This window comes from Oncorhynchus tshawytscha, linkage group LG01 (assembly GCF_018296145.1).
Source record: "Oncorhynchus tshawytscha isolate Ot180627B linkage group LG01, Otsh_v2.0, whole genome shotgun sequence".
In the NCBI taxonomy this organism is placed as follows: domain Eukaryota; kingdom Metazoa; phylum Chordata; class Actinopteri; order Salmoniformes; family Salmonidae; genus Oncorhynchus; species Oncorhynchus tshawytscha.
Genome location: NC_056429.1, coordinates 55,532,867 through 55,560,842, shown reverse-complemented (window position 1 = coordinate 55,560,842; position 27,976 = coordinate 55,532,867). Strand labels below are relative to the sequence as shown.

At 43.2% G+C, this 27,976-nt stretch overlaps 1 protein-coding gene across 2 annotated transcripts; it reads right to left on the bottom strand.

The window, feature by feature from the left end:
- Positions 1-199: 199 nt before the first annotated feature.
- On the bottom strand, positions 200-27,976 carry LOC112253449 (protein delta homolog 2). Of its 2 annotated transcripts, none has more exons than XM_042323250.1 (6): positions 27,703-27,976; positions 15,219-15,311; positions 3,362-3,419; positions 2,642-2,772; positions 2,394-2,541; positions 200-1,661 (listed from the first exon to the last, which is right to left on the bottom strand). In XM_042323250.1, the coding sequence occupies exons 2-6, from the start codon at positions 15,295-15,297 to the stop codon at positions 845-847; spliced, it is 1,233 nt and encodes a 410-aa protein (XP_042179184.1). In that variant the 5' UTR covers positions 15,298-15,311; positions 27,703-27,976; the 3' UTR covers positions 200-844. The 2 variants fall into 2 exon arrangements, with proteins under 2 accessions (XP_042179184.1, XP_024281195.1); XM_024425427.2 differs by lacking the exon at positions 27,703-27,976 and adding an exon at positions 19,997-20,162.

The following is a 27,976-nucleotide window of genomic DNA, read 5'->3' as shown; positions in this document are numbered from 1 at the left end:
GAAACGTATGATCTCTGTAATTGCAAACAAAGGTTTCTGTACCAAATATTAAGTTCTGCTTTTCTGATGTATCAAATACTTATATCATGCAATAAAATGCTAATTGTTTACTTAAAAATCATACAATGTGATTTTCTGGATTTCTGTTTTAGATTCCTTCTCTCACAGTTGAAGTGTACCTATGATAAAAATTACAAACCTCTACATGCTTTGTAAGTAGGAAACACTGTCGATTTTGCAGGTTATCAAATACTTGTTCTCCCCACTGTAAATGGGCGGATTGCACATCTGCATTCAAGTCTAACATTTTGGCCTAATATTGTGACTACAACAGCATTGACAAATACCGGTACACCAATTTGGTTGACATGGCAAGGGCATTGTCTCGGCTAACATTCCAAAGCTGTCTGTCAGTACGCCTATCTTACATGCAGTTCATGCCAAGTAACCGCAACAGCAGATTTTGAGAATGGACAAATTACACATTAATTGTCTGTGACAAAAGTCACCAAAAAACTTGAGTATATTTTATCGTTATGCACCTCTTACCCCTGTGGTCAAGCAATAATCCGTCATATTAGGACTATGCTCTTTTTGTTAGGAGTGTCAAACACATTCTCCTACCATTTCTCCTTGAACATACCCACTGGTCTCTTCTTGGTCCTGCGTCTTTCTAGGTATCGATACCTAGATTGGTATGTTGTCGGTATTTTGACAGTCAGTACTGAAGACAGTCAGTCATGGAGGCAGGGCTGTGATTTAGAGCATGGCTTTCCCTCTGCTGAAAGCAGTCTGTTCTCTGCTCCTGTCCTGTGTTCAGGGCTATGGAGATGGTAAATCTAGCCTAAATCACCTCCGTGTTCAGTTTCTTCTTCTCCAGTTCGGGGGCCGTGGGCGTGTGCAGGAAGCTGATCTTACACTCCTGCTCCACTGTGACTAGGTGGCTCTGCGGGGTCGGCTGGCAGTCTATGTGTCGCACCGGGTGCAGGCGGAGGATGGGACCGCACCGGCAGCTGGCACAGCGGTCCTGCCAATGCCCCCTCAGCACCAGGCTAGCAGTGAGAGCCACCACGCCCAGCGTCATACCCCCCAGCACCAGCAAGGTGATGAGCTGCACCTCTGACAGGCCAGACGACCCCCACTGGGTCACCACCTCCTTCACAGTGATCTTCAGCAGCCTGTCTCCACTGTTACTGCTGCCCCGAGAATGGTTCCCCCCTGTTGTGATCTGGTCTGGCCTGGCCTGAGTCACCCTGCCCCAGCCATCTCCTCCCCCAGCCCAGCCATGGGAGCTCCTGATGGGTGATTGGCTCTCTGGGCTCCGTAGGGGAACCTCGCAGGTCCTGCCAGTGAACCCAGCTTTGCAGAGGCAGTGGAAGGTGCTGGCGCGGTCCAGGCAGCGCCCTCCATTGAGGCAGGGCTGACTGGCACAGTCATCGAGGTTGATGGTGCAGAACCGGCCCGTGAAGCCCTCGGGACAGAGACAGGAGAAGCGGTTGATGCCATCCAAGCAGGTGGCACCGTTGGCACAGGGACGCATCAGGCAGTCGTCCATGTTGGTCTCGCAGCGCGGCCCACTGAAGCCTGCCAGGCAGCGGCAGGAGAGTTCTGGTGCATAGCCGCTACTGTCCTCACACTGCCCTCTATTCTTACATGGAGACCTGAAAAATAAAGACAGAAGCACTAAAAACCCAGAGGGAATGTTCTGAATAGATTTTCAATGCTGAATTGATTCCTCAATGCATTTTCTTTTCATATGGACCTGACCTCCAACTGATTTGTAAGTAAATGTGTGGCGCTTACTCTGTGATGATTACTGTTTACATTCAATCAGGCATTGATTTGGCACCTTAAGACAAATCTACCCCAGAGTCTGTCCCTTTGGCCTGCATGGTTTCCCTGGTAACCGCTTAGCCAGTGATTTGGGGACTCCATGGAGGCTGTAGTGTAGATAACTTGCTACAATGTGTTTGTTAGTACTAGAGGCCACTCACTTGGCCAACAATGAGCCCATAAACTCACATGATTGCTCTCCAGTGGATACAAATTGAACAGACTGCTACACAGCCAATGCCAGTCTGCATGTGTTTGACTGCCATCAGGGGACCGGCTGGGATGCCACAGTCAAAACACACACACTAACACACACTGAAACACACTCATCGAACAGGCTCCGAAAGAAATACTGCTAATCGAAATTCACACACACAGTGCAGCTAGTTTCCTGTGTGATAGTCTGAAATGTCCACTAATTCCTATACACGTATTTTGAGCCACTGGTTGGGATTGAACTTGTTGTTCACGGTGATTTGCTTTGATTAAGACAGAAGCAGTAGGCCTGAGAGAAAATTGTTCCATAGATTGTTTTCTGGTGTGTTGGTAATTGAACTCACTTGCCGATCTTATGACAGGGTCCTGTCTTGTGCTCACAGTTCCTCCCGTAAAATCCATTGGGGCAGAGGCAGGAGTATTCCCCTGAAATGTTTGTGTAACAAGTGGCACCGTTCTGGCAAGGTGCCTCATTTGTGCACACATGGATATCTGAAGCAGAGGAGAGAAGTGGTGAATAAGTACTGCGCTACCACTCTCACTCAACAAATAAGATTATGATTGTCGGATACATACAAATGCTTTCTGTCACCTTTGTCGCAGAAGCGTCCCGTCCATCCAGGCTCGCATGTGCATTGCCAGGGTTGGTGACATGATCCATGGACACAGCCTGGCATTCTAACACAGACGTCGCACTGCTGCCCCTCCCAACCCGGGTCACAGCTGGAATACAGCACAGCCAATTAGATCAGCTCTCAACTCCGTAGCCGACACAGCCTCATGATAAGGGAGATATACTCTTATATACAGTGGCATTATCAAATAATGCGGAGCCGCTCCACGATGGACACAGGAGGGCGCCCATACGTTATAAAACTACTTCTGCAATGCCTTGCTCTGTACGGTACTTTATCTGTTATTTCATAGAAATACTCGTATATTTTGAGTGTGACCTTCCCTAGAGAGTGATAAGGACATAGGCTTGACACCAGAAAACTGTGGGCCTGAATGATGGCTTTATAGGTTTGTCATATATACTTGAGCAAGAAAAAGAGAACCGTACACTCTAGGAACTCGGATGCAATAATTGAATAACAACGTCTCGACAGCCAAGCTGTCCACAGCAGGGCATTGTCATATACTGTATGCTTGACATAGTTAACATATTCATATCTGAAATACGATGGAGTCATCACTACCAGTGCACCATCTTTTACCCTGTCAACATATTCAAATATATATTTTTAGAAACATGCTTTAGTAAGATGCATATCACTGTTCCAATGTTGTTCAGCGTCCTGTTTCACTTCACCTGCACACCGCATTCTCCTCACACCGACTGTTGGTCACATTACACGTGCAATTTAGAACTGTAAGAGAAAGCAAACACTTGCTTCAGAGACAGATCCAACATTCACCAGTAATTCCCTGACATTCAGACATAATAGTTGTCATTAAGTAGATATGCCTATTCATTGAACAGATTAATGTTCCTTATCTGTAATACTTCAACTTTTTGTCAGTATATACCCCACAGCTTTATTCCTCCAGCAGCAAGTTGGAAACAACAAAATGTTATGCACTATAAAGCTTCATTGCGATTGTGACAGTGCTGTATTTGAAACAGTATTTGTGATGTAGGCAGGTCGACAGAATGTTTTAATTCAGGGAGTTTATTCCTCACAATTCTACCACAATTGCTGAGAAGTATACTGGTGGTTCAGTAATTGTCAAGTCAGAATATAAGCATGTCTGTATGACAGCCGTTTGTGTATTTGAGGGATTTCGGGGCTCGATGGGATGTTAATGGCACTATGACCTCCAACCCTAGGCAGACGGTTGTCCACGTGTGTGGTGTTTCCTTACAACATCATGGATTTTTCTGCCGTTGAAAAGCCGGGCCGCCTAAGCATTTTTTAAAACCTTTTTATTGTGTGTGTGTGTGTATGTACAGTACCAGTCAAAGGTTTGGACACACCTACTCATTCAAGGGTTTTTCTTTATTTTTACTATTTTCTACATTGTAGGATAATAGGGAAGACATCAACACTATGAAATAACAGATATGGAATCATGTAGTAACCAAAAAAGTGTTAAACAAATGTAAATATATTTTATATGTGAGATTCTTCAAAGTAGCCACCGTTTGCATTGATGACCGCTTTGCACACTCTATACACACACACACACACACACACTGTTGAACAACTGTTCAAAACTTTGGGGTCCATGTTTATCATTTTAAAAGGCTAATTGATCATTAGAAAACCCTTTTGCAATTATGTTAGCACAGCTGAAAAATTGTTCTGATTAAAGAAGCAATAAAACTGGCCTTCTTTAGACTAATTGAGTATCTGGAGCATCAGCATTTGTGGGTTCGATTACACCAGTGTGTGTGTGTGTATATACATACATATATACATATATATATATATATGTATGTATACACACACACACACTGGTGTACAAAACATTAGGAATACCTGCTATTTCCATGACATAGCTTTCACCTGGTCAGTCTATGATCCCTTGTTGATGTCACTTCTCAAATCCACTTCAATCAGTGTAGATGAAGTGGAGGAGACAGGTTAATGAAGGATTTTTTCAAACTTGGGACAAATGAGACATGGATTGTGTATGTGTGCCATTCAGAGGGTGAATGGGCAAGACAAAAGATTTGCCTTTGCATAAGGTAGGGTAGTAGGTGCCAGGTGCACCAGTTTGAGTGTGTCAAGAACTGCAATGCTGCTGGGTTTTTCACAATGAACCGTTTCTGGTCCACCACCAAAAGGACATCCAGCCAACATGGGCCAGCATCCCTGTGGAACGCTTTCGACACTTTCTAGAGTCCATGCCCCAATGAATTGAGGCTGTTCTGAGGGCAAAAGGGTTGCAGCAAAATATTGTGTATATTTAAGCAGTAAGACACACGTGGGTGTGTTATATGGCCAAAATACCACGGCTAAGGGTTGTTCTTAACGCACGACACGACGCAACGCGGAGTGCCTGGATACAGCCCTTAGCTGTGGTATATTGGCTGTATTGTATACCGCCCCAACAGATGCACAAATGATACTGTCTATATTACACTCCACAGTGCCCTTTCCCACCTGGACAAAAGGAACACCTATGTGAGAATGCTATTCATTGACTACAGCGCAGCGTTCAACACCATAGTGCCACAAAGCTCATCACTAAGCTAAGGAACCTGGGACTAAACACCTCCCTCTGCAACTGGATCCTGGACTTTCTGATGGGCCACCCTCAGGTGGTGAGGTAGGTAACAACACATCCACCTCACTGATCCTCAACACAGGGTCCCCTCCTGTACTCCCTGTTCACTCATGACTGCACGGCCAGGCATGACTCCAACACCATCATGAAGTTTGCCAATGACACAACAGTGGTAGGTCTGATCACTGACAACGACGAGACAGCCTATAGGGAGGAGGTCAGAGACCTTGCTGTGTGGTGCCAGGACAACAACCTCTCCCTGAACGTGAACAAGACAAAGATGATTGTGGACTACAGGAAAAAGAGGACTGAGTACTCCCCCATTCTCATCGACGGGGCTGTAGTGGAGCAGGTTGAGAGCTTCAAGTTCCTTGGTGTCCACATCACCAACAAACTAACATGGTCCAAGCACACCAAGACAGTCGTGAAGTGGGTACAACAAAACCTATTCTCCCTCAGGAGACTGAAAAGATTTGGCATGGGTTCTCAGATCTTCAAAAAGTTCTGAAGCTGCACCATCGAGAGCATCCTGACTGGTTGCATCACTGCCTGGTATGGCAACTGCTCGGCCTCCGACCGCAAGGCACTACAGAGGGTAGAACGAATGGCCCAGTACATCACTGGGGACAAGTTTCCTGCCTCTATACCAGGCGGTGTCAGAGGAAGGCCCAAAAAATTGTCAAAGACTCCAGCCACCCTAGTCATCGACTGTTCTCTCTGCTACCGCATGGCAAGCGGTACCGGAGTGCCAAGTCTAGGTCCAAGAGTCTTCTAAACAGCTTCTACCCCCAAGCTATAAGACTCCTGAACACCTAATCAAATGGCTACCCAGACTATTTGCATTGCCCCCTCCCCCTCTTTTACACCGCTGCTACTCTCTGTTATCATCTATGCATAGTCACTTTAATAACTCTACCTACATGTACATATTACCTCAACTAACCAATGCCCCCGCACATTGAGTCTGTACCGCTACCCCCTGTATATAGTCTCGCTATTGTTATTGCTGCTCTTTAATTATTTGTTACTTTTATTTCTTATTCTTAAGGCATTTGTTTTAAACTGCATTGTTGGTTAGGGGCTTGTAAGTAAGTTGTGTTCGGCGCATGTGACTAATAATATTTGCGTGGTGTCTTATTGCTATTATAAAATGGTTACCAATGTAATTATAGCAGTAAAAATATATGTTTTGTCATACCCGTGGGATACGGTCTGATATGCCATGGCTGTCAGCCAATCAGCATTCAGGGCTCAAACCACCAGGTTTATACATATATTTACACTGAACAAAAATATAAACTCAACATGTAAATTGTTGGTATCATGTTTCATGAGCTGAAATAAAAGATCCCAGAAATGTTCCATACTGTCACGTCTACTCCCGCTCCCTCACTCCGGTGCTCGACCTCGCTGGTAAACTAACCAACTATATGTTGAAGCAAAGAAGTGTCAATTCCATCAGGAAGCTGTCTCCTTTCTGGGTTACCAGATCAGCCCATAAGGAGTGATGATGGATGGTAAAAAGGTAGATGCTGTCAGAGCATGGCCAGTCCCAACCACCATAAAGGGGTTACAACAGTTTTTGGGGTTTGCCAACTCCTACCGCCATTTCATCAATAACTTTAGCTCTATCGCTCTATTGTGGTCCCCATAAATTGGGGTGGAGTTCTGCAGCCAACGAAGCCTTCCACCTACTGAGGTGGACGCTTCAGAAGTGGGCCTGGGGGCCGTCCTGTCCAAACGACAAGGTAATCCACAAAAATTGTATCCATGTGCATATTCCTCAAAGAAACTGTCTCCTGCAGAGGGGAACTAGCGATCGGGAGCTCCTGGCGTTGAAGTTGGCATTAGAGGAGTGTAGACACTGGCTGGAGGGCACCAAGGACCCATTTCTCAAGTCGGATTTGAAGTCAAAATCGAGGTTAGTAACTGTCGATCTGATGTCCAGAAGTGCTTGGCGTCATATTTGATAATAGTATGAACTTTCTGCACAAAAAAACAAAGATTAACATGAAAAAAGTCACTAAATAGCAACGATGGGTTGGAACTCGTAAGATCTCGCCCTTCTCTACGTCGGCACCATCTTGACAATACCTTCTTCTCATTGACTCTCCAGGGGTGTGTCCTCAGTCCTTTGCTGTACTCCCTGTTGACCCACGGCTATGGGTTTGCTGACGACACCACGGTTGTAGGCCTGATAACCTACAACGACGAGCTGGATGAGGTAAGTGAACTAGCATTATGGTGCCAGGACATCAACCTCTTCCTCAACATCAGCAAAACAAAGGAATAGATTTTTGCCTTCAGGAAGCAGAGGAGGGAACACGCCCGATCCACATCCACCGGACTGCAGTAGAGAGTGTTCGGCAGTTTTAAGTTCTTTGGTGTCCACGTCACCGATGACTTGACATGGATCATCAACACCACCACTCTAGTCAAGAGGGCGCAACAGCGCCTCTGCTTCCTCAGACTGCTGAAGAAATTCGGAATGCTACCCTGGGTCCTCTCCAAGTATTACCGCTGCACTATCCAGAGCCTCCTCACCAGTTGCATCATGGCCTGGTACAGGAATTGCTTCGTCCACGACCGCAAGGACCTCCAGCGAGTAGTGAAGACAGCCCAGTACATCACTGGGGCCGTTTACCCACCCATCCGGGACATATACTTGAAACAGTGCCTGAGGAAGTCCTGAGGAAGTCCTGCAGCATCATCCCAGCTATGAGCTGTTCATGCACTCACACACGCACACACCCACCTATTTACTCTTTCTAATACTGTTCACTTTAAACACTTTCCCCCCAATCCCCCCATCCCTGATACATGTCAATATTGCACTGTAAACTGTGCCTTCCTGTATTATACTTACGCTAAAATGTTTCTTCTATTCTACTGAGCTGTTTACTTCATGTTTGTATTCTTATCTTGTATTATGTCTTATTGTCGCTGCATTGTCGAGAAGGAACCTACAATAAGCACTTCGTTGGACATTGTATACCATGTGTCTCCTGTACATTCGACTAACGAAACTTGAAACCTTGGGAGTGGGGACGAGGATAGACGAATGCCCACAGGATGAGTCACACACTTTGATTTCACTTGGGTTTTTATATGATTGTATCTGACTATGAATTATATGCTATTGGTTTCAGAAAGGTAACTTAAGCTGCATCGCTGAGTTATTAAACATCCCCATGAACTGGCAAGCATTTACTACTAAAGGGATATGTGATTAATCTCTTATTGTCATCAGCTGTTGTTACTAGTTGATTTGGCCGGCCTTAGGCATACCTATGTACTGTCTGTACTTGGCTATAGTAAATAATGGGGCTTGCCAGGTGGGGTACGTGTGGTAGCGGTGAGCCGCACGAGGGGAGCGCGTGCGGTGGGAGGAGAGGAATGCTGTACAGTCATGTCTCCGCCCGCACAAACTCTGCCCAAACACCACTGGAATTCACAATCACTCCTTGTCTCACCTCCCACCCTGTAGTACTGTACCCGAACCCTGTCACTATACAGAGAGATTTGTAGAGCAGAGTTTTTACAGTAAAACAGCTATTCTCTTTGTGACCTGAGCAGTAATTTATACAAATTCTTTCGTTGATATACAATAGTACATTTTCTCGTATAGCCTAGTCTGTTAGCCTAGTCTGTTTAGTTTCTCAGCTCAACTGACTATGTTTCTTATCATTGTTGCATCTTCACATCTCAACATTTAGAATAGTGTAGCTTTGGCAGTTATATGTACCACAAGACAATTGAGATATCCTTCAGTTGTGAATGCATGCAATGCTGCAGAAAGTCATTATATTGATGTGGAATTGCAGGCATTTTCCATGAACAACACGACAGTTGGCTGCAGTAAGCCCTGTGTCCGTGGCAACAAAGCGGACCTTGAACAATGAAATGCGTTAGCTCATGTATTCTAAACGGGGAAGCTATATAAAAAAATAAAAATCCCGCAGACAATGGGAATATTGCAGTAAGCTGTTATTTTCAGAAACCTAATATCTGTTTTTGACATGCAAAAATGAAACTGAGCTCTTTTTAAAAGCATGTTTCGTTGAATATAACAACATACTTGTCGCATCTTATATGACTTAAGGCTGAATTTAATTAAACCTGCCATTATATATCCGTGTCTATCTAGGAACGTTTTGCAATGACCACCGGAAAGAAATATGTTAAAATGCTACTGTGTACGCAAAGCAAGAACAATTTAATTGGGCCCTGATCCAGCCACTTGCTTGTTCTGTACGGCGTCATTAAATGGCATGGAGGATGTCACAGTACACACCATCAACAATTCTTCAGGTGCTATTTACCCCATGCTGCCAGTGCCTCAGGTTTAGATGAGAGAATATTTCTGTAATTTCTCATCCCTAGTGGTAAAGTTGCATGGAGGCCCCTTTCTTTCCAACTTTTTTCTGCATGGTTTATTAGAGTAAACTTCAAAGGCTCTTGAAGCGGTGTGTGAAGTGTGTTATATCTGGTAGGAAGAAAGACATATTGAGAATTTAAGGGGATGGAAGTGGAACTAGCCTGCAGTTTGAGTTGGACCACAGTGAGCATCACAATGAGTGAGAAGAGTGAGAGGGACAGAGAGGAGAAGGAGTATGCTGGATGGGCGTGCGCCAAAGGCTTGGGTAGCCATACTGCACATATCATGCACATGTCCGTAGGGAGGGAATGAGCATGCCAGGGTAGACGGACAAACAGCCGTCTGATCACTGCAGAGTGTGGACAGACTGATGAGACAAGTCAGCCTGCTCTCAGAGGTCCAGGAAAGTACAGCAGCCCTCCCGCCTGCCTGTCATTCCTGCTGCTGGCCCTGCAGCAAGTCAGAGAAGACTAGTCCCATCCACTGTCTGCCAGGGAAGCCTGTCTGGTCAGCCCCATTCCCTGTCCCTGTGGTGGGCTTTGTGTGTTTGTAGTAGGTTCCCTCCAGCTCTGCTAAGACTGGAACCATGAAGACACACATGCCCCAACTAGACCCAGGGCTCAGAATCAGCAACAGAAAACATCCCGGGAGACTTGGAATCAGGGAAAATAGTCCTAAACTAATCAGTAAGAAGTCCTCCAGCTGATTGATTATTGAGCAAGATAACACTTTTTTTAAACAGTATAAACATTGCCAGAATATTAACAATGACAACTGTGTATATGCAGTATACTATAGTATTGTAGTAACTTATTAAGTTGTCAACTTGTCATTCATAGAATGCTGGGTGGTGATATCGTATGTATCCAGGCTTTGGACCAGGGCCTTGTCACTAGCTTATGTATCACCAGATAATCATGGGAAATAATGACTGGACCACCAACTGTTAAACACACTGTCCTTTGTTTGGAGCAGTGTTCTTTAAGAGCTTCTGATTTACCATCTAATCATGGGGGGACAGGTGCTGTTTTCTTCCCCAGTCTGGCCCTCAGGGCCTGCAAGCTGCCCAGTGCTCTTCTGGAGGGGTACTTTACACACCAGGCCTCACTGAGTCTCTTCATGTTAAAACCAGAGGGATCTAAATTTACTCCTGGCCATGAAACTTTATCCCCCCCCATCCTCCCCTGCTCATGCCTCAGCAAGTGCTTTGGTGCCAGTTATACACGCAGCACAGGTTTTGGTTTCCTCCATTTTGATCCCAAGACGGGCCGCGTGCCGGCCGGCCGCCCGCCCACGCGCACGTGAGCCCTAAGTCCAGATTAAGGAGGAAGGGGGTGAGGAGAGACGTGCGAGGGGGCACCAGCGTCTGAAGGAGCTGAGAGAATTGTAACCAGATCCTTGCGAAATTAAGGATCATTCAATCTCTGTATCCACTCCAGCTGCTTGTGCCGCTAGAAAAATATTTAGGTAGGACGGCCGAGCAGGGAGCATCAACTGCCTTATCCCATGGCCCCGAGGCTCTTGGCGAGGCTTGAAGACGTAGACAGGCCAGGATAGGCTCTATGACCCTTTATCCTTAAAGCAAAACCAATGGCTATTGACTACTGCTGTAACACAGAGGGCATTCCTGTCTTCTGACACACGTGTCACACCTTTTGTCACAATGCCTCCTACCACATCACGGCTTCCCTTCTCACCCCAGGGGGCGACGCAAAAATGAATCACATTCTTTAACCAGACAGGAATTTCACAGCGAAGGGAGGAGAGAAAAAGCATCTCTGTTTGTGATATTGCGCTCCGTACTGAGGGAAGATTATGACTGATTCAAGAACATGATTTTTCATGCACAGACAGCAATGTTCAAAGTTTAAATTGAAATGCAGTTAAGAATCTCTGTACTTCATGCTTTAAACAATGTTTTATTGAGTGTTCACATTCGCTGTTGCACACAACGTTTTTCTTTTTCTAAATTATGAAGTGTGCTTGTTTTTTAAATTTTTATAATGTATTTAATAATTCTATATCAAACTACCTCTGATGTATGTTTTTAACAGAGTTTTGTTTACTTTTATCAGCAGAAATCATATTGATCCTTTGGCTTAAACCTGATAGTTACCCAGCATACAGTATCAGATGCACATTTGCCAGGGCTCTCTGTCTAGGAGTACATATTCCGTGGGGTCCGAAATGATTCACATCCTTGATAAAGATGAGCAAAAAAATTACTGGATAAAGTAATTAATTAAAATACTGAGCTATATTGTATACTAAATAAATTGTTAATTGGCCACAAAATCAACATTTTGCAATGGCCATCCCAGGCTTCAAACCTGTTGAAAACCTGTGGTTTGAATTGAAGAGGACAGTCCAGACGAAGGATAGTGAGGTATTTGAAGTTATTGAAAACGGGATTCATTTTGACCCCTATCTTTTTGAGATATATGTTTTTGTAATTTTTTGGCCAAATGACAATTGATTTAGCATACAATCAATGTTCTCTCAAAAAAATGTTGTCACTGAGCTAATATTCTGTGCAACTTCTGGGCGCGTTTACTGTGAACACTGAGGTTGTACCTGCTTTAAGTTAAACAGTGGTCAAGTAGGCTACTGTGACTATTTGATCATAATGTAGGCCTACCAGAGTGGCCTACCATCAAAAACAATGGAAACAATGCATCCCATAACATTTTAACATGGAAACAGCTGTTCTTTCATTCAGCCTACAGTAGCAGCCAATGTGTGGTGTTCAATGTAGGCCCATGAGGCGTTTGAAAAAAACATGCAGGGCTTGACATTAACATGTTTATCCACTTGTCCTTCAGACAAGGAGGTGACTGAAAATGTTGTGTAGTTTGATGCAAGAAACCACTTCACAAAAAGTAAATGTATCATTATTCCAAATACACTTATTACAGAGAATCAGTCAACTTATGCTACCCTCTACATATTGGCTACTTAGCTTAAAGTCTGTCTCAAAATGCAACACTGCCCCTTTAAGACAAGAATCAAATAAAAATTACAACTCTTTACCTGATTCACTTTTCAAAGCTGTCTAGATGTGTACACGTTTTGTGCTCTTGTAGGAAACAATCACTCCCCCATTGGGGACAACAAATGATCGATAACTGGGCTAATAACTCACTAACTAGCAAAGGATATGAACATATGTACAAATGTGCACACGTCGCTACATTTAGCTCTCGTTTTGATCTCAAAACAAGTGCATCTACTCATGACCGCTCATGCTGTAAAAACAGTCCAGTTCAAAGTGAATGGCACAGATCCATATACAGTGGGGCAAAAAGTATCTAGTCAGCCACCAATTGTGCAAGTTCTCCCACTTAAAAAGATGAGAGAGGCCTGTGATTTTCGTCATAGCTACACTTAAACTATGACCGACAAAATTAGGGAAGAAAATCCAGAAATTCACATTGTAGGATTTTTTATGAATTTATTTGCAAATTATGGTGGAAAATAAGTATTTGGTCAGTAACAAAAGTTTATCTCAATACTTTGTTATATACCCTTTGTTGGCAATGACAGGGGTCAAACGTTTTCTGTAAGTCTTCACAAGGTTTTCACACACTGTTGCTGGTATTTTGGCCCATTTCTCCATGCAGATCTCCTCTAGAGCAGTGATGTTTTGGGGCTGTTGCTGGGCAACACAGACTTTCAACTCCCTCCAAAGATTTTCTATGGGGTTGAGATCTGGAGACTGGCTAGGCCACTCCAGGACCTTGAAGTGCTTCTTACGAAGCCACTCCTTCGTTGCCCGGGCAGTGTGTTTGGGATCATTGTCATGCTGAAAGACCCAGCCACGTTTCATCTTCAATGCCTTTGCTTATGGAAGGAGGTTTTCACTCAAAATCTCACGATACATGGCCCCATTCATTCTTTCCTTTACACGGATCAGTCGTCCTGGTCCCTTTGCAGAAAAACAGCCCCAAAGCATGATGTTTCCACCCCCATGCTTCACAGTAGGTATGGTGTTCTTTGGATGCAACTCAGCATTCTTTGTCCTCCAAACACAACGAGTTGAGTTTTTACCAAAAAGTTCTATTTTGGTTTCATCTGACCATATGACATTCTCCCAATATTCTTCTGGATCATCCAAATGCTCTCTAGCAAACTTCAGACGGGCCTGGATATGTACTGGCTTAAGCAGGGGGACACGTCTGGCACTGCTGGATTTGAGTCTCTGGCGGCGTAGGGTGTTACTGATGGTAGGCTTTGTTACTTTGGTCCCAGCTCTCTGCAGGTCATTCACTAGGTCCCCCCGTGTGGTTCTGGGATTTTTGCTCACCGTTCTTGTGATCATTTTGACCCCACGGGGTGTGATCTTGCGTGGAGCCCCAGATCGAGGGAGATTATCAGTGGTCTTGTATGTCTTCCATTTCCTAATAATTGCTCCCACAGTTGATTTCTTCAAACCAAGCTGCTTACCTATTGCAGATTCAGTCTTCCCAGCCTGGTGCAGGTCTACAATTTTGTTTCTGGTGTCCTTTGACACCTCTTTGGTCTTGGCCATAGTGGAGTTTGGAGTGTGACTGTTTGAGGTTGTGGACAGGTGTCTTTTATACTGATAACAAGTTCAAACAGGTGCCATTAATACAGGTAACGAATGGAGGACAGAGGAGCCTCTTAAAGAAGAAGTTACAGGTCTGTGATAGCCAGGAATCTTGCTTGTTTGTAGGTGACCAAATACTTATTTTCCACCATAATTTGCAAATAAATTAATTGAAAATCCTACAATGTGATTTTCTGGATTTCTTTTCTCATTTTGTCTGTCATAGTTGAAGTGTACCTATGATGAAAATTACAGGCCTCTCGCATCTTTTTAAGTGGGAGAACTTGCACAATTGGTGGCTGACTGTATGGCTATGGTCTATTTGCTTATAGCCTACTGCAGCTCTGATTGGTTATGGCGCTCTGGCCTGTGTAGAATACAGGCCTGAGTTGTGCCTGTCATTGAAATAGAATCCTGCTCCGATGCGTTCTGCCTACAAAATGTTTTCTTGCATAGTTAGTTTTGCATACTACTGTAAGTCTTGCATAGTTCGTTTTGTTTTTGGTATGTTGCATTGAACGTTGATTCAATCACAATTCCCACAGTAAAGTTAAACATTGATATCTTTTTTTTTGTGTGTGTGCTTTTTTATTATTATTGAATATTAAAACATACAATCTACCTGCAGTGAAGCCGCACAACATTTACATTACATTCAGTCATCTAACAGGCTCCCATCCAGAGCGACCCATAGGAGCAACCAGGGTCAACGTTGAGAGTGTTAACTAACGTGGAAACTCTAGAAAGTTGAGTGAAGTCCAATCGCGTGCTTTTCTGCGTGGACTGATATTTCTTCTGCATGGCAGTCCCCAGTGAGCTGCGCCCACGCGCAGCTTAGAAGGAACATTACATACAATTTAGCTCAGTATTTCAATTATTTATTTCATAGTCATTTTTGCTCATCTTTATCAAGGGTGTCAATCCTTTTCGGAACCCACTGTATGTACTATAGGATGTAGAGCACCGATTGACATGCAGCAAATGCCTTACCTTGACCCTCGCATTGGTGGACAAGCAGTAGTACGCAGCAACTCCAGAGCAGCAGCGTGACTGAGTCTCTCAGAGGCATGGTGCAAAGGGGATCTGAAATGGAGCACAGAAGATTCCTCCTTAGGCTTTAGGAGGTTAACCTTGTGCCGATACACAGGACTCGAATGAAGGGACATCTATCTTTGGCATGACATAAATCTCTACCATAAGGTAGAGCTGGGCGATATGGACAAAAATACTTATCGCAATAAATTTTCCGAATTGATGCGATAACGCTAAATAGAACGATACATTTACAACATTAATGAGCACCACAGTTTTTATCCTTTAAACCACTACTTCTAGTTTGATGGTCGTAGCCATCAATTGTCCCATCAACAATCACCCATATTAGCAAACTTGTTTCCGTTCAAAGTTCACATTTCTCTAGTATAGTTCACATTTCTCTAGTATAGGCTACTTATCGTAATGAACGATATCAGCAAAATGCCTGCAAAAAGTGATCAGTATGGTCGGTGTCGGTTTATCGTCCCAACTCTACCATAAGGTGAACATGCTTTGTGGCCACAAAGGGGTCTCCGAAGGTTACAAAACAGGAGTGAGACATTCCACCGCGGAGGCCTGCAGGTTCATTACATCTTGGCTCATAACTCTTATTCTGCTGTCATCGTTTCGATAAAGGACACTTAACCAGGTGTCCCAGTTATAAATCAGCTCAGACATGATGGCATTCAAGGACAAGTGTTGGTCCTGGAGAGAAACAGCTATCAACTCAGAAGAGGGGATTTGCTTACTCCGTATCAAAATGAAGCATGCTGTTAGTCAAGAGTTAGTCAGGAGTGCTGAAACACTCCTCCAACTCCTCCAAAGATCAAACTGAAAGAAACCCGATCACCTCGACAGGCAACTGACACTCACTCAATAATTTACAACATTGTGTGAATCTTTAATACTGGACATTTACAACAAGACCACATCACTCCAGTGCCACCTCTCTCTCTCTCTCTCTCAGCGCCACCCAACATACAAATCTACCCACTTACCATTATGTCTTCTTGAGATTATTGCAGTGATACTGCATCCAAGGTTACTGCATAAACCTGCTCCTCCAACCGTGTTGTATCGTTGCTATTAGTTACCTATCTGACATGTGACCGTGTTCTCTTTGCTTACAGCAGTCTGCTAAACCATTTAAATGGCTAGAGTATGCAGTGACTCCGGTATATCACATTTGCATTGCCGCCACACAGCACTTGAACTTACATTTTTGATATCCACTTGGCAGTCAGCCGACTCGACCCTATCCAGGTCCATCTAAATGTCTTATCCAGATGAAGGTGCTGTTCTCACTTTTCTATGCAATGGCAAGTTGACCTTTCCAGCTGTCCCTGGAATGGAGCAAACTAAGAGCAAGGGGTCAGGAGCTATACCTTTCAGCCTTACACTTGGCTGAGGTTTCATATACTTCTCAGTAATCTCCCAATTGTCATTCTGGGATTTCATTGAATTGCCGTTGTGAATGTGGGTGCTGGGCAACAACTGGCCCCTTCCCTGTTCCCGCTATAGCCTAATGGAATTTTGTGAGCTGCTAATGACAGCCAACATGGGGCCCTATTATTTTTAGTTCAATTTTTTACCCATTTTTCTCCCCAGTTTCGTGATATCCAGTTGGTAGTTACAGTCTTGCCCACCACTGCAACTCCTGTACGGACTCGGGAGAGGGAGAAGGTTGAGAGCCATACTTCCTCTGAAACATGACCTTGCCAAGCCGCACTGCTTCTTGACGCACTGCTCGCTTAACCCGGAAGCCAGCCGCACTATTCACCCGGCCCAACACAGGAGCTTCTAGGGCGCGATGGGACAAGGACATCTCGGCCGGCCAAACCCTCCCCTCACCCGGATGATGCTGGGCCAATTGTGCACAACCTCATGGGTCTCCCAGTCGCGGCCGGCTGCAACACAGCCCGGGACTGAACCCGGGTCTGTAGTGACGCCTCAAGCGCTGCGGTGCAGTGCCTTAGACGGCTGCGCCACTGGGAAGGCCGGGCCCTGCTTTGAACTGGAAACCCAAGAGGAGTTTTAATTCATAATAGGAGGGCTATTTCCCCATACCACATTAAATAGCCACAGTCCATTGTCTTTGATGCGCTGGATTCCATGTAAATGATCAAGTACGCTGTCTCTTCTGGCTCAAGTGTTGATAAGAAGGTGATTAATGTAAATATAAACCCAACAACTGAATCGTATGGATTAGTTTCCCACACTCACAAAAATCTCACCGACTAAACTAACAATCAAAAGTTTTAGAACACCTACTCTTTCAAGTATTTTTCTGTATTTTGACTATTTTATATATTGTAGAATAATAGTGAAGACATCAAAACTATGAAATAACACATTTGGAATCATGTAGTAAACAAAAAATTGTTAAATCAAAATATATTTTATATTTGAGATTCTTCAAAGTTGCCACCTTTTGCATTGATGACAGCTTTGCACACTCTTGGCATTCTCTCAATCAGCTTCACCTGATTTTCCAACAGTCTTGAAGAAGTTCCCACATATGCTGAGCACTTGTTGGCTGCTTTTCCTTCACTATGTGGTCAGACTCATCCCAAACCATTTCAATTTGGTTGAGGTTGGGGTATTGTGGAAGCCAGGTCATCTGATGCAGCACTCCATCACTCTCCTTCTTGGTAAAATAGCCCTTACACAGCCTGGAGGTGTGTTGGGTCATTGTCCTGTTGAAAAACAAATTATAGTCCCACTAAGCCCAAACCAGATGGGATTGCGTATCGCTGCAGAATGCTGTGGTAGCCATGCTGGTTAAGTGTGCCTTGAATTCTAAATAAATCACAGACAGTGTAACTCTTATGAACTTATCCTCTGCAGCAGAGGGAACTCTGGGTCTTCCTTTCTTGTGGCGGTCCTCATGAGAGACAGTTTCATCACAGCACTTTATGGTTTTTTCAAAGTTCTAGAAATGTTCCGTATTGACCGACCTTCAAGTCTTAAAGTAATGATGGAAATGACAGATTGATGAAATGACAGATTTCTCTTTGCTTATTTGAGATGTTCTTGCCATAGTATGGACTTGGTCTTTAGCAAATAGGGCTACCTTCTGTTTACCACCCCTACCTTGTTACAACACAACTGATTGGCTCAAACACATTAAGAAGAAAATCAATTGTGACTACCTCATAAAGCTGGTTGAGAGAATGCCAATAGTGTGCAAAGCAGTCATCAAGGAAAAGGGTGGCTATTTGAAGAATCTCAAATATAAAATATATTTTGATTTGTTTAACACTTCTTTGGTTACTACATGATTCTGTATGTGTTATTTCATAGTTTTGATGTCTTCACTATTATTCTACAATTTGGAAAATAGTAAAAAATAAAGAAAAACCCTTGAATGAGTAGGTGTTCTAAAACTTTTGACCGGTAGTGTACGTCAAATGTAACATGTACTGGCCTTTCTGACACAACATCTACATCTATGACAATTAGATCCTTCCATCCTTCCATTTCTCACTTGCTCTCCTTTCTGAAGATACATTTTACATGTCCCCTATGTGTTTCCCACAGGGATTTGGATAGGGCCCATCTCTCTCAGTATATTGATAGAGTCTGGCAGAGAGATGTGAGGGTATTTCCTATGGGATCACAGCTAGAGTAGGGGACACATTCTAACAGCAGGCAGCACGTCTCAGCCTGGCTCTTCATCAATCAGATACAGGTCCGAGTTCAATAGACCTTCCACAAGATTACTCTGTTACCTGCTTGAAGTAGATACTTGAGTGCAGCTATCTTGATGAAGATCTACCTTCTGTCCCTTTTTCTCCTTTGGCTATAACATAAATGTTTTGTGATCAACTGCTGAATTAAATTCTATTTTTCCGATCACAGGAATACAAAACACTTTACCTGTACTTCACCTCACCCGCTCATGTTCTCACTACATAGTATTCTTAGGTAAATGTTGCTCTATCGCTGTGGTGACTGTAAATGACTGATTGTCTTTACGGTGCGTCTGTAGGAAATCACTGAGGTGTGAGTTCAGGATCTCCTGTGAAATTCTTGTCACCATCCTATTTATTGGAAGTGCTATTTGGGATAGGCTATTTGGAAGTACATCCTTAGGTCACTCAACCACCAATGGAGTGTCTAGGATAAAACATCCAGAAAGAACCTCCCTCACAGTATTCAGAATACTGACTGTAAATCCAACACTGATAATTGTTGACCATATCGCGTACATGGTAAATTGAATCATAACAAGACCATCGAGGTTGATGTTCAAAGGCTAACAGTCATTGACTTCTCCACCACTTTGTGTCGAATTCAATCGAAATTGGCGTCGAATAAAAATAAGGATGCACTTGGTTTTGTTTCATTCAGTCATTGCGATCTTACTTATTACATTACTGTACTTGAAATGTGCATTTTCCATGTAGGTTTGTGGCAAACATGTTTTTAATTCAGTTTTAAGTACAACAAGACGATAACAAGATGTAATTTAAATATGCTAATTGCAGGCCACAATTTAGCATAAACATAAAATCACCATCTAACCAAGATTAGATAACTCACCAAGGTGCCCACACACATTTTCATGTACTGTGTGCCACAACCCTAATCAGCAATTCTGATTCTGGTTTATTTGCTAAACGATACAATATATTGCCTAAAGAAGGTTAAAATGACCTAGAATTGTATAGACACACGCACACACACACACACACACACACACACACACACACTGTATGTATGTTACACACCTGTGCTGAAGGTGGTCACCTCACCACTGAATAAGAGTCCTCGGATAGAGCGAGTAGGTACACGTGCTCTCACAAACAGTAAAAAACACATGTTAGAGCTACACAGACACACGTTCAGGAGCAGGCAGCACTTTCAGGAGCAGGCAGCACGGAGGAGTTTGTTGATCAAAAAGCCTGTCAGAGAAACAAGAGGCAGAATAAAGACAGGCAGGGATCCACCTCCCCACTTATCAGCACAGACCTGCCAAGGACCAACTCTTAAAGAGACAGGCACCCTTAATGTCTACATCCATTAGACAGCCATCACGTCTAATAATCACCTTTCTTTCTACTCGACAATGGACTCACAAACATAGATTGAGTGATCGATTTCTGTCGCTGTTTCTCAGAATCTCAACCTCCTAGACTAGAGAAACACATTTGAGATGAGTGTCGAGCAAGCTCCCTTGTGTGTGCTTCTTGGTATTCTGTACCTCCTAGAAATGTGGTGCTAGTCAGTGGACGCCTGTTGCTGTAGCGACAGATCAGGCTCCTGAGGTTGGATGGTTGCTGTGCCCACACGTTCCACTGCAGGTGATAGTAAGAAAAGGATCATTTTTCAGAGGATTATCTCCACAATATCACGACTGTGTGCCTTAGAAAACAGGCACCTACATGCCTGGATGACTGCCTTCTGCAGACGTGTGTGTGTGCACGTAGTGTACGTCTACTTTGTGTTGTGTGTGTGTGTGTGTGTGTGTGTGTGTGTGTGTGTGTGTGTGTGTGTGTGTGTGTGTGTGTGTGTGTGTGTGTGTGTGTGTGCCTGTCGTGTACGTCTGCCTGTGTATGTGTGCGTGCGTGTGTGCGTGCACGTAGTGTACGTCTACCTTTGTGTGTGTGTGTGTGTGTGTGTGTGTGAGTGTGTGCCTGTCGTGTATGTCTGCCTGTGTATGTGTGCGCACGTAGTGTACGTCTGCTTGTGTTTACTGTAAATGTGTGACTGCCTGTTGACAGTGTGTCTTTGTCCTTGTGTTTTACTGCATATTGTGAAAGAACATTTACCCAAAATATGTATTTTATCTCCCATGTCAATCAGAATTCTGTTGCACCTTTCGTGTTAACTTTACTGTCTGGTTTAGTCCAGCTAACGACGGCAAATCATTGTTTTTAAGAGACAATGGTTACAGGCGCATGTTTTTACAAGTGGCTGTAGTCCCATTTCACTTGTAAGAAGCCCTGAAAGCCTAATTATAAATGAATTGAACCACATTATAAAGCTTTGCCAGTCACCCTGGGTGTGTAGCTTGCACATCTGCTGTAAATGGAATTTGACTCCTGGAGCCCACAACAGCTCCTGTGACACATCAATGGATTTCAACCACTCAACCCAAACAGCCTTCCCACTGGGCAAAAAGTTGTTGAAACAACGTTGTTTCCACATCATTTCAACCCAAAAAATCTACGCAATGATGAAAATTCATTGGATTTGTAAAAAATCAACAACTTAAGGTAATTGTTGTCTTTTTTTCACCCATTTTTTAAAAACATAAATCCAATGACAACATGACATTTTTTGTTGAATTCACGTGAGTTGAAAACTCAACCAAATGTAAATCAAAACTAGACGTTGAACTGACATCTGTGCTCAGTGGGTTAGTGCCGTCCTGGCTCCATCTCCGTGTACAAATAATATCACTCCAAATTCAGATGAATGGAGAAGCGCACTCAACTGTTCTGCTTTCTGCTGCCTGTCTACATTGTGTTTATATTGGGATAATGGCATGCCTATTGTTGTACCCATCCGACCAGGCAATTTGATATCTACATTTGAGTGACTCTCTTTTCAGACAGCATGATTATGATGCATCTGCTCCACATGAAAAACAAAAGTAATTGCATTCACTCTGTAGCTCTCTTCAGAGAGTATATGGCTTCTGTTAGTCTTTTATTCTCTAATAAGCCTGCCAAACCCCCTCAATTCTAAATAGCCACATTTGATGTCAATGACTGCAATTTAGAAAATTGCTAAATGAACACTTGCATGCATTACACACAACGAAAAGAGAGATTACACAAGTTTGTTGTCATTTGTTTTGTTTTCCTCAGTGTAATGCCTCCAAATGAAAATATGGCCACTTTGTTGTCATTCCTAATCAGCTGAGATAGGAAAACACACGCATTATGTGTGTCCAATATATTGTGCTGTTACCTGCTTTAATTCTGACTGAAATCACATTGTTTTGCCCAAATTTCTGGGACAAAATGTATCACTGAAAGAAGTACGAACCTTCACGTCGTCAAGGGTTAAAATGTTAAGAGTTGAGCGCCTACTGTCTGTGTGCTTTTCCCATAGTTGTCTTGGAATTACAATTGTTCTCATTCAGACTAGGCAACAGTAATGTCAACAAAAATACTGAATACAAATCAATGTTTATGGAGTTACAGTTGAAGTCGGAAGTTTACATACACCTTAGCCAAATACATTTCATCTCAGTTTTTCACAATTCATGACATTTATTCCTCGTAAAATATCCCTGTCTTAGGTCAGTTAGGATCACCACTTTATTTTAAAAATGGGAAATGTGAGAGAATGATTTATTTCAGCTTTTATTTCTTTCATCACATTCCCAGTGGGTCATAAGTTTACATACACTCAATTAATATTTGGTAGCATTGCCTTTAAATTGTTTAACTTGGGTCAAATGTTTCGGGTAGCCTTCCACAAGCTTCCCACATTAAGTTGGGTGAATTTTGGCCCATTCCTCCTGACAGAGCTGGTGTAACTAAGTCAGGTTTGTAGGCCTCCTTGCTCGCACACGCTTTTTCAGTTCTGTCCACACATTTTCTATAGGATTGAGGTCAGGGCTTTGTGATGGCCACTCCAATATCTTGGCTTTGTTGTCCTTAAGCCATTTTGCCACAACTTTGGAAGTATGCTTGGGGTCATTGTCCATTCGGAAGACCCATTTGCGACCAAGCTTTAACATCCTGACTGATGTCGTGAGATGTTGCTTCAATATATCCACATAATTTTCCGACCTCATGATGCCATCTATTTTGTGAAGTGCACCAGTCCCTCTTGCAGCAAAGCACACCTATAACATGATGCTGCCATCCCTGTGCTTCATGGTTGGGATGGTGTTCTTAGGCTTGCAAGCCTCCCCCCTTTTCTTCCAAACATAAGGATGGTCATTATGGCCAAACGTTTCTATTTTTGTTTCATCAGACCAGAGGACATTTCTCCAAAAAGTATGATCTTGACCCCATGTGCAGTTGCAAACTGTGGTATGGCTGCTTTTATGGCGGTTTTGGAGCAGTGGCTTCTTCTTTGCTGAGCGGCCTTTCAGGTTATGTCGATATAGGACTCATTTTACTGTGGATATAGATACTTTTGTACCAGCTTCCTCCAGCATTTTCACAAGGTCCTTTGCTGTTGCTCTTGGATTTATTTGCACTTTTCGCACCAAAGTACTTTAATTTCTAGGAGACAGAACGCATCTCCTTCGTGAGTGGTATGATGGCTACGTGGTCCCATGGTGTTTATCCTTGTGTACTATTGTTTGTACAGATGAACGTGGTACTTTCAGGCGTTTGGAAATTTCTCCCAAGGATGAACCAGGCGTGTGGAGGTATACAATATTTTTCTGAGGTCTTGGCTGATTTCTTTTCATTTTCCAATGACGTCAAGCAAAGAGGCACTGAGTTTGAAGGTAGGCCTTGAAATACATCCACAGGTATACCCCCAATTGACTCAAATGATGTCAATTAGCCTAACAGAAGCTTCTAAAGCCATGACATCATTTTCTGGAATTTTGCAAGCTGTTTAAAGGCACAATCAACTTAGTGTACGTAAACTTCTGACCCACTGGAATTGCGATACAGTGAATTATAAGTGAAATAATCTTTCTGTAAACAACTGTTGGAAAAATTACTTGTATCATGCACAAAGTAGATGTCCTAACCGACTTGCCAAAACTATAGTTTGTTAACAAGAATTTTTGTGGAGTGGTTGAAAAACAAGTTTTAAGGACTCCAACCTAAGTGTATGTAAACTTCCGACTTCAACTGTATATACTGTACTTTGTGACATGCTCTTGGAGCACTACCATTGGCCCAAGTGCCAATTTCCTCTACAAGGCAGAACATGAAGAGTTTGCCTCTCCTTTGTCATTTCTAACTCCATAGACCTGCCCTGTTACGCACAGGTCTGTTGTGAAAGGTAACTCTACTCAGCTTTATAGTATGAGTCACTGCACTGCCACCTTGTTTTCCTTTATTTTGGATTTGGAGGGAGAATACAGCGTCTGAGGGAGGGAAAGGCTTCTTGCGTGAACTGAATATCTGTCTTTATTGTTTGGGCAGTGTGGCTCATCCTCCTTTTATCAGAACAGGAGTGCCTTGAAAGGCCTCTCACATGCTATGAGCCCTGGAAGCGAATAATCAAGTTACTTGGAACCCCACCAGATCACTGGTTGATCTTCACAGGGGTCAATGGCTGCTATGGCAACAGAGGACCGATGCTGCTAACATTTGGGAGGCAGTGCGAAAGAGAGGCCTTTCTGGCCATTCTCCACAAGGTTCTTCAGCATATTGCCTCATCACAGGGCATGTGGTGCACGATGAGTCATTTCGCTTTCACCTGCTTCATTTTCATAAAGCTGCAATAGTAATGTCCTACCTACAGACTTGGAGTCTGACATGGAGTCAATGACTGAGCCCGAGAATCCTTTGGGCCTGATATTGCCAATAACAACCCCTAAGTGTGTTACATACTCCCTGCCTTGGGTTCTGTCAGCTCCTATAAATCACTAGGAAGCATCTGTAGAGCAGAGAGATGGGATTGTGTGACGGTGAAGGACGATGGAGGATATCCAGCCCTGCACTGTTTCCGCCAGCAAATAACATGATAGAGCCTTGGCAAATGAATGTCCCTGATACAGGATTTCTGTGGATGTGCCCTGCATGTCTACGTTGCTGTTAATTAAAGGACATTAAATCAAAAGCAAGTGGGCTGAAACAAGATCCGTGAGAACAGGAATTGTCCTTACCTCACGTATGCTGTTAACCAGTGGTTACCAACCTGTGGGGGTTTGGCAGGTGGTCTGCATTTCTTTGTTGATAAAATAAATCAACTAAAATCGTCCAACAATAATAACAGTTGGTAGTAGGTATTATAAGGAGTTTTACATATTAGTCACAATGCAAATTGTTTATAATAAAAATAAAAATATGCCTTTAATTAGTTACATTCACTGGAAAAATGTACTACATTTGATCACCAAGATACAGTATTTTATGTTAACAGAAGACTCCGGGAATGGTGGTCCTCAAAAGAGCTTTTGACGTGATTTGTTGTCCCTGGAACAGAAAAGAGAACCGCTGCTACGGACAACTATGAAGTACTTTCTCATAAATACAAACTCTTTCTCTCACCAGCGCAACTCACAAACACCCAAACAGACACGCGCATGTGTAGGCTACACACACACCTGCCTACACTAAGCCCGTGTCGCCCCGACTCCTAGTCTGGCTCCAGAGAATGCATTATGAGGGCCAGTGAAAGCAGATTATAGACTCTTGTTGCATTTTTATTAGGAAGTATTTATTAACTGATTTACTGGCCACTGAGGTCCCCTTGTTATGGACACCACATTTGTTTGCCTGTGGCTTTCAATCTGGACAATGAATCCCAAGTGAGCATAGCAAGTCAGTGAGCTTAAAATATAACTCGACCCCAGGAACCAAAAGCATGTCTCAACAGGGTAAAATACCTGAAACATGAGCATTTTTGCGCTTCATGTCCAAATCATCTTCAAGTAACTTAATTGAGTTACACAATCCATTTCTAAATATTTTAGGATGATTTGGACATGCAGCCAAACATGTTAATATACAGTTGAAGTCGGAGGTTTACATACTCCTTAGCCAAATACATTTAAACTGTGTTTTTCATCATTCCTGACATTTAATCCTAGTAAAAAATCCCTGTTTTAGGTCAGTTAGGATCACCACTTTATTTTAAGAATGTGAAATGTCAGAATAACAATAGAGAGAATGATTTATTTCAGCTTTTATTTACTTCATCACATTCCCAGTGGGTTAGAAGTTTACATACACTCAATTAGTATTTGGTAACATTGCCTTTAAATTGTTTAACTTGGGTCAAATGTTTCGGGTAGCCTTCCACAAGCTTCCCACAATAAGTTGGTTGAATTTTGGCCCATTCCTCCTAACAGAGCTGGTATAACTGAGTCAGTTTTGTAGGCCTCCTTGTTCGCACACGCTTTTTCAGTTCTGCCCACACATTTCCCATAGGATTGAGGTCAGGGCTTTGTGATGGCCACTCCAATACCTTGACTTTGTTGTCCTTTGTCACAACTTTGGAAGTGTGCTTGGGGTCATTGTCCTTTTGGAAGACCCATTTGCAACCAAGCTTTAACTTCCTGACTGATGTCTTGAGATGTTGCTTCAATATATCCACATAATTCTCCTGCCTCATGATGCCATCTATTTTGTGAAGTGCACCAGTCCCTCCTGCAGCAAAGCATCCCCACAACATGATGCTGCCACCCCCGTGCTTCACGGTTGGGATGGTGTTCTTCGGCTTGCAAGCATCCCCCTTTTTCCTCCAAACCTAAGGATGGTCATTATGGCCAAACATTTCTATTTTTGTTTCATCAGACCAGAGGACATTTCTCCAAAAAGTACAATCTTTGTCCCCATGTGCAGTTGCAAACCATAGCTTTTTTATGGCTGTTTTGGAACAGTGGCTTCTTCCATGCTGAGCGGCCTTTCAGGTTATGTCGATATAGGACTCATTTTACTGTGGATATAGATACTTTTGTACCGGTGTCCTCCAGCATCTTCACAAGATCCTTTGCTGTTTTTCTTGGATTGATTTACACTTGTCGCACCAAAGTGCGTTCATCTCTAGGAGACAGAACGTGTCTCCTTCCTGAGCAGTATGCGTGGTCCCATGGTGTTTATCCTTGCGTACTATTATTTGTTTTGATGAACGTGGTAGGCCTACAATTTTTTTTCGGAGGTCTTGGCTGATTTCTTTTGATTTCTGCAAGATGTCAAGCAAAGAGGTACTGAGTTTGAAGGTAGGCCTTGAAATACATCCACAGGTACACCTCCAATTGACTCAAATGATGTCAATTAGCCTATCAGAAGCTTCTAAAGCCATGACATCATTTTCTGGAATTGTCCAAGCTGTTTAAAGGCACAGTCAACTTAGTGTATGTAAACTTCTGACCCACTGGAACTTCTGACCCACTGGATAGTGAATTATAAGTGAAATAATCTGTCTGTAAACAATTGTTGGAAAAATGACTTGTGTCATGCACAAAGTAGATGTCCTAACTGAACAAAAAATTTGTGGAGTGGTTGAAAAACTAGTTTTAATGACTCTAACATAAGTGTATGTAAACTTCCGACTTCAACTGTTAGTACCATTGACATGCATTGGAATGTTGTCACAAGTGCTAAAAGGTTAGCATTTAACACAGTGGCCAGGTAATCAAAACTTGGATTGTTGTCATACCTTGTCCATAGACTGCGTACAGAAAACCAATACGCCATTTTGTAATTTGGGTGAACTCTCCCTTTAATATACTTAGCCGGTTGCTCTCAACCTTTTGCCCACAGACACTTTTGCGAGCAAAACACAATGATCTACATTAAATGTGTCTTTGTATTCTATGTGAAATTATTTCAGTTCTTACCTTGTTTGGCAAATACACTCCTCTCAGTCCTTCACTCTGTAAAAGTAGAGAAAAGCTCTCCCGTAGTGTGCTCTTACACTCCAATCTATCAGTCTGGTGGTGGGCTCCTCTCTTGAAGTGTGTCCAGTCCTCACACCCACTGGGCAGCAGCCTCCCTCTGGTGGGTGTTGGGTTATTTTAATGTGTGGTGAGCTGCAGACAGGCTGGAGAAGCCACTGCTCCCCCTCTAGCTGGACGACAAGGAGACACACGTCCACCCCACTTCACACCCTCT

Excerpts from the sequence above, each read along its gene's own strand:
- LOC112253449 (XM_024425427.2), bottom strand. The coding sequence starts at position 20,087 with ATGTGTTTTTTACTGTTTGTGAGAGCACGTGTACCTACTCGCTCTATC. Across the intron at positions 3,420-15,218 it reads CCACCAATGCGAGGGTCAAG|TTCTAAATTGCACGTGTAAT; the intron begins GTAAGGCATTTG and ends TTTCTCTTACAG. Across the intron at positions 1,662-2,393 it reads CCCTGTCATAAGATCGGCAA|GTCTCCATGTAAGAATAGAG; the intron begins GTGAGTTCAATT and ends TTTATTTTTCAG.